General features: G+C 26.8%; 2 protein-coding genes across 2 annotated transcripts in view; one reads left to right on the top strand and one right to left on the bottom strand.

Annotated features, from left to right (window-relative positions):
• Positions 1-788, bottom strand: part of LOC124957331 (transmembrane protein 14C) — a 939-nt gene extending 151 nt beyond the window's left edge. The window contains exons 1-2 of the mRNA XM_047514290.1: positions 472-788; positions 38-227 (exon numbers count right to left, since the gene is read on the bottom strand). Of these exons, the coding sequence (XP_047370246.1) occupies positions 38-227; positions 472-547 (266 nt within the window). The 5' untranslated portion in view covers positions 548-788. The remainder of the gene's footprint in view (positions 1-37; positions 228-471) is intronic.
• A 798-nt stretch (positions 789-1,586) lies between these two features.
• Positions 1,587-3,714, top strand: LOC124957330 (glutamate--cysteine ligase regulatory subunit). Its single transcript, XM_047514289.1, has 6 exons — positions 1,587-2,023; positions 2,330-2,392; positions 2,567-2,684; positions 2,765-2,964; positions 3,088-3,202; positions 3,328-3,714. The coding sequence occupies exons 1-6, from the start codon at positions 1,937-1,939 to the stop codon at positions 3,477-3,479; spliced, it is 735 nt and encodes a 244-aa protein (XP_047370245.1). The 5' UTR covers positions 1,587-1,936; the 3' UTR covers positions 3,480-3,714.
• Positions 3,715-12,500: the final 8,786 nt, after the last annotated feature.

Consider the following 12,500-nt stretch of genomic DNA (forward strand, 5'->3'; position numbering starts at 1 on the left):
TATATATATATGTATGTATATATATGCACATATATACCTCAATATTGTTATCACTCCAGCTGGCATAATCTTTCCAGTGTTATAAAAACGATATCCCATAAGACCACCTAACGTTGTAGTTGTTCCTAATAAAACTCCAACGTTGGTTGGATCCACAGATGTTTGAAAAGCTCCATAGCTAAGTGCAGATCCAAAAATCAATCCAGCAGCAAGTGACGGAATAGAATCTATATAAAGTAAGTACTTATAAGAATGATAATAATTGTATCATATTAATTGAAAATATTTATACTTTATTTATATAATATTTTCTTATCGTAGTTATCTTAATAGTACATAACAGGAAGAAACCATTTAATAATATTGATAATAAAATTATATGTGTATATATATGTATGTAATATATATATATATATATATATGTGTGTGTGTGTAATAAAATAATAATAATAATAATAATAATAAACTTACGTGATTTTACGTAACCTAAAATACCCCCACCGGCAACAGTCGCGGCATAAGCAAATGCAGGAATATCAATCGGCATTTTTGTAATTTTGAATTTTTTTTTTTTTAAATTTATTTATTTCCTTTTGTTACACACTCCTGGAGACACTCCTATTCGAATGATGATTATGTCAAATTGATGATACAATAATGATAATCAATATCAGTTTCTTTTGCTTATCACCGTTTTAACGTCGTGGTTTAACTGATTTAAAGAGTTGACATTTTGTTTAACAGTTAACACTGTAACTGCTTTTTTCGTTTTTGATTTGTTTTTATAGAATTCTAGAACGTTATATGGCTGAAAACAGAACAATGACAATTCATTTGTCGAATTGACCAATGAAAATTACTTTATTTTGTAACTGACCAATCAGATTCTTCGTATTGAAAATACCGCGAAATTCAATTTTCTTCTTGTGATTATATATGAAAAATATTGTATTTATTAATTAATTGGAATAATCTATGATATTTTAATTTAAGAAAGATTCTTCCTTTTTTTTCTCTCTCTCTCTCTCTTTCTCTCTTAATGTAATTCATCGTTTTATTTATAATAATTTTTGTCATTCATGGGCGTGTCCGTAAAACAAAAATTCCGCGAAATTTGAATTTTCTTTCTACGAACCATACGTAAGAGAAATTTTCTATAAATAAAATAACGTAATTATTTTAATAATTAATAATTTGTTTTATTCATTTACGACAAAATTAGAATCTCTTTGTTCTTTTTTTTACTTTATAACGATAATTATTGTTTCGTCAAAATTAATATATATATATATATATATATATATCTTTTTAAATAATTTGTCACTTATTACAAATAAAATAAAAATATAACAAATTTTCAAAGATCAAGTCATTCGTAAATTATTATTATTATTATTATTATTATTATTATTATTATTTTATTTTTTATTTTTTAATAATCTCATTATTTAAATCTATCGTCAATTATAAGATTCAAAATATTAAACGTTATTAAATATTAATAATTAACTTCAATAAATAATTTTATCAGTCAATGCATCATATTTATCGTATATCATAGATAATATCTATAGTATGACGTAATAGATTTGAATAACTCATTGTTTGCACATGATACAATTGAATTGTCATTCTGTACTTGATAACTTGTGAAAAAGAACTATCATGTATGATTAATGGTTGGGTAATACCATTTCATTAAAGAGTAGATTTTCTTTATCTGTCGAGTGTCGTAATTGTCAATATCATATTTTCTAATATCACGCAATAGTGAATACTTTACATAGAGTGAAAGAGAGAGTGTATAAAAGTGATAGGAAGAAAGAGAGAGAGAGAGAGAGAGAGACAAAGAGAGAAAAAAGGAAAAAAAAAAAGAAAGAAACCAGAAAGATAAAAAATTGTATCTTTTTTAATATTACTTGTTTAAACAATTAAAATGTCTCATAATTTATTAATTAATACTGGCAATATACTTTCTTTAGATGAAGCTAAAAAAAAGGCCAGTCAAAATACGAGAGATGAGGTTAGTAAACAATTATTATTTTTGAAAAATAATTTTTCAATATGTTGTAATGTTGTTCTTTTTTTTTGTTTTTTTTTTCTGCGGTTTTTTTTCTTTTTTTTTTTTTTTTTTTAATAAATCTATCATACTTTCTTTTAATTTTCTTTTTTCTTCTTTTCTTTCTTTTTTTTTTTTTTTGTTAGGTTATGTTTATTGATCTTTCAATTTTATTCATTTATGTACATCCTTTGGTTTCAAATAATGATATGTGTGTTCTTTTTTTTTTTTTTTTTTTTTTTTTTTTTTTCTCTTCTTCTTCTTTTCTAGTTAGTAGATACATTAAAGATCATTCTGAGAGAGGAAGAGAATCAAGGAGACAACATAGTGTTTGTAAGTAAATGATTATCTCAATATTCAAATGCTTTATCCTCAGTTAAAGATGAGATATTAATATATTAACATTATATAATATATAACATTATCAGATATATATATATATATATATATATATATAAATATAATATATATATGTATATCTGATAATGTTAACATTTTAATATATAGATGAATGGTATTGGAGATATTGGTATTGAAAATACTGAAAGAGCAGAATTGAAAGTAACTGTGAAAGTTTTTGTTTCATCTCCTGAAGCTGATACATTAAAGGAAGCATTAAATAAAGGTATATTAATGTAAATATGTACAATATGTCTGTATGTGTTGTCTTTAAATATATAAATATTATTAAGTTAAAACTTTTAGTATTTGAGAATTTGAACACGGATAAGATTGAATCCTTGGTGATTGCTTATAGCACTAAAGATGATTCTGAAGATATATTAACGTCTTTAAAATCTTTATGGAGAGCTGTAGAAGAATATGTTAAAATTGGAAAATTGTCTAGCGTTGGATTGAGCGATTTAAATACTAATACTTTCATTGAACTTTTTCAATGGGCCAATGTAAGTGATATCATTACATTTTCTCCTTCTTCTTCTTCTTTTTTTTTTCTTCTTCTTTTATATAAATAAATTGTATTCATTTTATAATATCATATAAATCAAAAATTATTTATTCTTATGCAGATTAAGCCTGATATTGTACAAATTAATTTGGCTACCTGTTGCGTTGTTCCACCAGCCTTACAAGAATTTTCTAAAGCAAATGATGTACAATTATTAACTCACAGTGATCCATCTGGTAAATATTATTAATAAATATATACAATAAATAAATTATTATTATTATTATTATTGTTGTTGTTGTTATTATTATTATTATTATCTTGATGATCTCTAACATAGTTTTGTTTTTTTAATTTGTAGAAATTTTACCAGAAGATGTATTAAAGGAAATATTTGGTTTACCGGTGTCATTACACTGGGTTGTTAAATATCAAATACATCTTAAATGTCGTGGTATATTAACCTCGAAAGGATACTTAATTTATATTAAAAAATTATTAACTCGTAATTAATAATTATTATTTATAGAAAATGACTTAGATAATGATCAATGATGATCTTTAACGTATTTTAATTTCATAAATGTGGGTACATCACAAATGTATATTTTAATATATAAATGCGGTTTAATTGAATGCTACTTAATATTTAGAAAAAAGTAGATATAAAAAGAAAAATAATTTTAGAAGTATATATATATATATATATATATATATATATGTGTGTGTGTGTGTATATATATGTATACACAATACTATGTATTCTCAGTACTTGCACTCAAGCAGCAGCAGCAGCAGCATAAGTTGTACTTATAGAATGTAAATACACAAAGACAAAATGCATTTTTAAAAATAAACATATTTTTCTGATTTAACATTATATAGAAGTATTACAAAAAAAATATATAAACAACTTAATGTGAATCTTTTTCAACTTATTTAAGCACTATGATCTAATATAATTTTATATCATTTCTATTAACTTTTAATATACATCAAAGATGTATTATTTTAAAACTTGTGAAATAATAGATTGTAGATAAGAAATATGTTTTATTGTACATATAAATGTTCAAGAGAAATTAATAAAAAAATAAAAGTGAGAAGACATTGATTAGTATTGTTTGTGTGATACACTCAAATATGATTCAACGATAATTATAATTCTATTTTAAATTTGTGATATATTTCATCTAATCTTTGAATGATTAGAGTAAATAAATAATCTTTTCTTTTTTAATTTTTATATTAAAACAAAAGTTTTGAAAATTTTTCATATACCTTTAATGGAATACATTGATAAAAAAATTAATAAATTTGATCATTCATAGGTATTTCGTAATCATTGCTAATAAGAAAAATACCAAGTAAATAAATTTATGCGTATATTTCAAGCATTGTATTTTTTTCATCTAATTCTTACATGATAAGTAAATAAATATTTTATAATATTAAAATTTTGTCACTTAAATATATATATATATATATATATATATATATATATATATATATATATATTATATTAATTAATGAAATTATTAATAAATAATTAATATTATTAAGATATTAAAATGACAAAAGAAGGAACAAGGAAAAAAGATTTTTTCTTTTAGATATTAAAATAAATTAACAAAATTTGATATATCTATTAAAAATAATATTAAATGCGTTAAAAGATTAGAGAAATTTTTTGTATTAAAAAAACAAGAAAAAAAATAAAAAAAAAAACAAAAAACAAAAAAAACAAAAAAGAGAAAAATAGAAAGAGAATAATATGAATAATTTATATAATATATTAAATACACAGACACACACGCATAATATATTATTATTAAAATTAAAAGTAATAAGGAGAAAGGAAGAATTATCCCGAATTAAGAAAAAAAAGAAAAGAAAAGAGAAGTATCAACAAACAAAAGTACAAAAGGCGTATATCGTCCAATGACAAAACAATATTATATCATTCACACCCATTGAAAATAATAAATATGAGAAAGAAATGTCTCTTTCTACGCTTACTACGAATACAATAAGAACAAGAAATTCAAAGAAAGGAAAAGAAAAAGAAAAAAAAGAATCCTATTTACATGCGTGTGTTCAACCATCATAGACGTCGTTCAAAATATATACACACATACATACATACAAACATTCATAGAACATACATATATATATATATATATATATATATATATATATATATATATATATATATATGGGGCACAAGTTTTCGTTTTGTTAGTAGCAGCAACGTTGCTGTAGCATCAGCATCATCAGCATCACCAGCAAGCATCAGCAACAGCTACAGCAACAGCCATAGAAGCTACAGGTATACAGCAGCTACCTTCAGAATCTTCTCTCCCTTTCCCTACATTGGTTGCTACCTTTCTGCTGCTGTTCTGATCCTCCTCCCTTTCTTACATTGCTGTACCTTTCCTGCCGTTGGGTCTCCCTTTTGCGTTTAAGCCGCACCGCGTGGCAGTGAACATAAGAGGGATAGGGAGAGAGAGACAGAGAGAGATAGAGAGAAAGAGAGAGAGAGAGAGAGAGAGAGAGGGAATGGAGGAGTTAAACTGGAGGATTTGGTGGGGTGATGAGGGAATGTAAAAGGAGCCCACATGAGGAAAGGATGGAGAGAACGGGACCATAAGGGAGTGGATATAACGTAAACGTTCTTCTTGTCCTTTTCTTTCTTTCGTTTCTTCCACACATACGCACTATCCCTTTCCAATGTTCGTTATTCTAATATTTCTTTCTCTTTCTCAACCTACTCCCTCTTCTTCTTCTTCTTCTACTTCTTCTTTCTCCTCTTCTTCTTCTTCTTCTTCTTCTTCTCTACTTATTCGTTCAGTTCTGTTCTGTGTAAAGAGTAGCCGCTGTGTTAGCTCCTTCTTCCTTTAGTAAAGAGAAAGAGAGAAAGATATATATATATATATAGAGAGAGAGAGAGAGAGAGAGAATGCGAACCCCAACGATACTATGTTATGCCTGTGGAGCTTGGCTCTGACATACTTTGTATGTTAATGCCACATAATGTCGGTTTTGTTCCTCTTTTCAGCATTTATTTGTTTCGGCTTCTCTTCTGACTTTGGACTTTTTTTCTCTCCCTCTTCTCTCTCTCTCTCTCTCTCTCTCTCTCTCTCTCTCTCTCTCTCCCCGTCCTCCGCACCACCCCATCGCCCTTACTCTCACCCCTTTCTTTTATTTCATCTCCTATTCTCTCTTTCTCTCTTTGATTTTTTTCAATCATGATCTATATCCAGAAATGTAATAAAATAAATTTGTTATAGCTTGTTTTTCTTCCTTTCGTTGAATATAAAGACATAAAAGATTGTTTCTTTTTATAAATTTATTATATTATTTTGCTTTTGATGATTAATGCATAAGTTCTCGCTTTTGGGATATTCCTTATTATTTTTTTTTTCTTTCTTTTTTTTTTCTTTTTTCCTTTTAATCTACTCCGATATGAAGTGGATCATTCATTTTTATTAATTTTCTTTCGATGCAATGTGTGTGTGTGTGTGTGTGTTAAGTTTTTGTCCTATGACTGTTATCGGGGATAAAAAAATACTCCGAGGAATTTGATAGATACGTTTTGGAATTAATTAAATTGCATACAAGTTCTCGCTTTTGGGATATTCCTTATTTTTTTTTTTCTTTTTAATCTACTCCGATATGAAGTGGATCATTCATTTTTATCAATTTTCTTTCGATGCAATGTGTGTGTGTGTTAAGTTTTTGTCCTATGACTGTTATCGGGGATAAAAAAATACTCCGAGGAATTTGATAGATACGTTTTGGAATTAATTAAATTGCATAAATTGTTAAAATAGAATCATTAATTTGATCGATTTGATTGAATTTATCGATGGATTAATATTATGATGGATTGCGCATTGTTTGGTGATAAATTATTTAAGTGGGGGAAAAAACGGAGTCATTGTTTTATTTTTTAACTTTTATCTTCAGTTTCGAGAGAAAAAGAGAGAGAAGGATAGATATATAGATAATATTATTATGGATATTAATTTTTTTTTTTTTTTTTTTTTTTTAGATACGAGTAGATATTAAATTTGATGATTGTTATTAAGTTCATTATGAAGTTTCCGTAAAATTTATTGTATCGCTGATAGAAATTTGTTGATAAACGAATTTGTTCATAATCCTTTGGTAAAACCATTGATACATTTATTATATTTAAGTTATTCATATTGAATTAAATAGATTCAATAACAAATTTGATATTGGTATGGAAATTGTCACGTAATAAAATTTTTTTTTTATAAATTTAATATGTTATTTATTTTCTAATATGATATTGAAAAGGAATGGAAAATGTGATTTAATCGATTTATGATATCCATTTCGAATATATTATCTGATTATTTGGAGAACATAATCGATACTAAAAGATCTTTTTTTTTTTTTACAAAGAGTTATCAGCGAATATCTAGAGTTTCATATTTATATTCTTATGATTAATGACATTATTTACTTTTTTTTTTTTTTTTTTTTTTTCTCTTTGTGATATCAAGATACTAAGTAAATAAAAATGTGATTAATTTTAATTAATTCATAATAACTTAATTCATTAATATAATCCATAATATTGTAACGAATTATGAATGAATATTAATAACAAGTTGAATCATTACATTTCAATGATTCATAACATTTTAATTATTCTTATATATAATATTTTATAATATCATAATATTATAATAAATTTAATAATTTGAAGAAAACACAATCTACAATATTATAACAAATTATTTTTAAAATTATGAAAGAAAGAAAGAAAAAAAGAAAGAAAGAAAGAAAGAAAAGAAAAAATAAACAAATACAAATAAATCAAAAAATATAAAAAGAATTCTTAATTTCTCTAAAATCTGATCGTACAAACGTTTTTCTCTTTTTTATTAATTAATATTAATACTAATGATAGTTAAAATATTGTAAATAATTAATTGTAATTAATAATGAACACGACGTTACATCTTTCTCTTTAATAAAATAGAATTAGAACAATTTTATTTTTTAATAAATGAATAGACCTTTAGACGGGCCATAGTTATATCGTCAAGATAATGTAATTATTTTGACAAATTGCAGTTTGAAATTTTTTCTATTGAGTAATTGCATCCATTTTTTTTCTATTTCTCTTCTTTTTAGAATACTATTTTCTTTATTTAAGAAAGTTTTTTTTTATTTCAGGATATTCTGGATAATACTTGATCATTCAAAAGGGATAAAATATTTGATTTGAAAAGCTGATGAATTTGAAACTGAAAGAGAGAAGAGATGATTGAAATTTCCAAATCTGTCAAATTTGATTTGAATAAAAATTTAATTCTCAGTACAAAATCTATAATAGTAATAGTAATAATAATAATGGTAGTAATAGTACATAGTAGTAGTAAAGATATTAATATATACAAATATATATGTATATATTAATGGTATCAGTAATAATAGTAATATTAGTAGATAATATTATTTGTAATAATGGTAATATTAATATATATTAATGGTATCAGTAATAATAGTAATATTAGTAGATAATATTATTTGTAATAATGGTAATATTAATATATATTAATGGTATCAGTAATAATAGTAATATTAGTAGATAATATTATTTGTAATAATGGTAATATTAATATGTATTAATAGTATCAGTAATAATAGTAATATTAATAAATAATATTATCAGTAGTAATGACGGTATTACTAAATAGTATTAGCAGTACTAAAGGTAATATTAGTAAATAATAATAATAGTAGTAGTAGTAATAATAGTAGTAGTAATAGTAATAGTAGTAGTAGTAGTAGTAGTAGTAGTAGTAGTAGTAGTAGTAGTAATAGTACTAGTACTAGTAGTGGTGGTAGCCGCATGCCGCATGTAATATAGACCTGCTGGTACCTGCTGCGATCCAACCTGGCGTTGACAGGTGATGCAGTCGCGGAATTGCCCTTCGCCATCGACCGCATCTCACGGATGTGCTCCTGAGCAAAGTACCTCCTACCCGTTGATGTCTCTCCCTAACCACAATAAGAGAATAAAGAGAGAGAGAGAGAGAGAGAGAGAAAGAGAAATAGAGGAAGAGAGAAAGAAAGAAGGAGACAGTGACAGAGATAGAGACAGAGCTAGAGTCAGAGCTAGAGAGAGAGAGAGAGAGAGAAGGACAAAAGGATGAAAAGAGAAAGATAAAAGATCCGGAAAAGACGTATGTATGTAAGAATAACAGAGAGAGAAAGAGAGAGAGAGAGAGAGAGAGAGAGAGATCAGAAGAGTAAACAGCAAGGATCGACGAAGAAGTAGCTTCTGCATCGGCATCAGCATCACCCAAACAGAGCCAGCAGCAACAGCAGCAAGTAGCAAGTAGCAAGTAGCAAGTAGCAGCAGCAGCAAGCAGCAGAGTATACGCAAAAGCTCCCTTCTGTTAGGGTCCCGACGCGATGCAAAGACGGGGTATAAATAAGCGGCTGTCGTTTGCGGAAGCAGAAAACGGGCAAAAGGATAGAAATAAAGAAGAAGAAGAAGAAGAAGAAGAAGAAGAAGAAGAAGAAGAAGAAGAAGAAGAAGAGGAAGAAGAAGAAGAAGAAGATAAAGAAGAAGAAAGGGAACCAACCAAAGGGGAAAGGAATAAATAAGTTTAGTGTAGAGAGAGAAAGAAAGAGAGAGAGAGAGAGAGAGAGAGAGAGAGAGAGAGAGATAGGGAAATGGTAAAGAATGAGTAGAAAAGAGACACACGCATATACGTACATATATATATATATATATATACATACATACATATATGTATGTATGAATGTATGTATGTATGTATGTATGTATGTATGTATATGTAAGCAATACATAGGACTAAAAGGGAACTCTTCTACCTACCTACCTACCTACCTACCTACCTACCTACCTACCTACCTACCTACCTACCTACCTTCTTCTCCTTTCCCCCCTTCCTCCACTCTTTCGATCTACTAACTTTTGCGGTATACGAGAGAGAGTCACCGCATTAAAAAAAAGAAAGAAGGAAAGAGAGAGAAAAAAAAAGACAAAGAGGAAGAAAGAGGAAGAAAAAAATGTTTCCATCGTTCCTCCTTTCTGTATACGGCAGGTGTGTACCACCTCTCCTCGTTATCCTGAGACTTCAAGAGGAGGAAGTCGCGACACCTTACGTACGTATTCTCTCTCTCTCTCTCTCTCTCTCTCTCTCTCTCTCTCTTTCTTTCTCTCTTTCTCTCTCTCTCTCTCTCTCTGTCTCTTTCGCTCTATGAAATAAAGACAAGTGAAGTTTTTGATTGTATCTTTCTTTCTTTTTTTTTCTTTCTTTCTTTTGTATTTTTCTTTTCTTTTTTTTTTTTTTTTTTTTTTTTTTTTTAATTCCAAATGGTTTTTTTTCTTTTACAAAGTATTATACGACGACACGTGATTAGAATCACAGAGCTAAATTCGTGTGAATTTTTTTGGATAGAAATTAAAGCGAGCAAAGGGGGAAGTTGTATGGCTTGAATGATGACGGCCGAGTGGGCTGGGGGTGGATGGGGGGGGGGGGTGGGATAGAGAAAGGAAGGAAGAAAATTAATTGATCATTTTAGAACATTTTTTATTTTATACTTTTGTCTTTCTTTTTTTTTTCTTTTCTTCTTTTTTCTATTTCAATTCTTATCTCGTTTTATTTTATTTTATTTTTCTTAAATGCAGAAAGAAAATTATTACACGAGAAATTAAAATTTTTCTTCTTTTTCTTCTTTTTTTCCTTTTTTTTTTCTTTTTCACGTACGGTATACAGTAAATCTCAGTTTTATGTCGCAATTTTGTTTTATTTTATTTCCCTTTATTTTATTTGTCCATTTGTCATTTGTTTTCTTTTACTTGATTTTATTTTTCTTAATCGAAAAAGAAAAAAAAAAATTACTCCACGAGAAATTCTAATTTTTCTTCTTCTACTTCTTCTTTTCTTTTTCTTTTTCTTTTTTTTTTTTTTCTTTCTTATTTTTCTTTCATGCACGTTACAACGTAAGTTTCAGTTTCTTTTTTTTTTTTTTCTGTTATGTCGCAATTTTGTCTCGTTTTATTTTGCTTCATACGTTTTGTTTTATTTTATTTTATTTTATTTTATTTTATTTTATTTTTTTAAATCGAAATATCGACGATGCGGCGCAGTCTCATTCGTAAATCTTTAGTTTCCTCGATTTCTTGGAACATCGATTGTGTCGGATCGTCGCCATTATTTCGATGGATCGCAACATCTGAAATGAAAAATATCGATCGATTTACTCGTGAAAATGTATTTGCTTAAAATATACAATTTTCGATTATCATTGGTAAATAAATAAATGGCGATAGCTCGAATAAATAAATTCGAACAAATAAATAAATGGCGACAGTGGAAGGAATTTGTTTTTATTAAGAAACAGAAGAAAACAAACAAAAAAGAAAAAAGAAAAAAAAAAAAAAGAAGAAAAGAACAACTTTAAAAATTTGTCCATGAAAGATCAAATAATTGAAGATATCGAAAAAAAATCTAAATGATCTCTATTACATAAATTTTAATTCGAACGATTACACCATACGAATATCGCTTTTGAATATAGTCAAATAATATATTATTTTTAAGAAAAATTACGGTAAAAATTTCAAATTAATTTCATATTATTTAAAGTTGAAATTCAATGTAATTAAAATTTCAAAATTTTAAATTTCTTTCAAATTTTCATTATAATTCGAACGATAACGACGTCGCTGTGTTATTTTTAAACGTATTATTAAAAAAGAAAAAAGAAAAAAAAGAAAAAGAATATTAAGGCGGTAATTTCAAATAGTCTCATGTCATCAACGTAGTTATAGTTATAAATAAAGAAGTTAGTCATAAAATCAAAATCTAAATAATTTCAAAACCTAAGTGAATTTAAAATTAGAATTCAAATGATTTCTATTAAATATTCATTTTGAAATTTTTACGACTATAGCGAATTACTCGTTGTATTATAAAAAGAAAAAAGAAAAAATAGAAGAAAAAGAGAGAAATTAAGGCGTCAATTTCAAATCGGAGAACGATCATTGGTATGATAATTAAAATGATAAATAGACTAAAAAAAAAAAAAGAAAAAAAGATTATAATCCAAATAATTTCTCTGAATGGAACTTTCGAAAAAAAATCAAATACAACTCCTATCTCTCTCTCTCTCTCTCTCTTTTTCTCTATCCAACTAATCTCGATATTGGCTGTTTCTTATCTTCGTCTGGATCTGGATCCTATTGATGCTAAATCGTATATTTGCATGCGCGCATCTCGAAAAGGGAAAAAACAAGAACAGAGAAGGAAAAAGAAACAAGAAAAAAGAAAAAAAAAAAACAAAACAAAACTAAACGAAATAAAACAAAAGGAAAAGATAAGAAAAGAGGAAAAAACAAAAATTACGGAAAAAAAAATAAAAGAACGACGACGAAAAAATAAAGAAGGGGAGAGGGAGTAGAAGACGAAGAAGAAGAAGAAGAAGAAGAAGAAGCAGAAGCAGAAGAAGAAGAAG

Source organism: Vespa velutina, chromosome 25, assembly GCF_912470025.1.
Source record: "Vespa velutina chromosome 25, iVesVel2.1, whole genome shotgun sequence".
In the NCBI taxonomy this organism is placed as follows: domain Eukaryota; kingdom Metazoa; phylum Arthropoda; class Insecta; order Hymenoptera; family Vespidae; genus Vespa; species Vespa velutina.

Excerpts from the sequence above, each read along its gene's own strand:
- LOC124957330 (XM_047514289.1), top strand. The coding sequence starts at position 1,937 with ATGTCTCATAATTTATTAATTAATACTGGCAATATACTTTCTTTAGAT. Across the intron at positions 2,685-2,764 it reads AAAGGAAGCATTAAATAAAG|TATTTGAGAATTTGAACACG; the intron begins GTATATTAATGT and ends TAAAACTTTTAG. Across the intron at positions 2,965-3,087 it reads AACTTTTTCAATGGGCCAAT|ATTAAGCCTGATATTGTACA; the intron begins GTAAGTGATATC and ends ATTCTTATGCAG.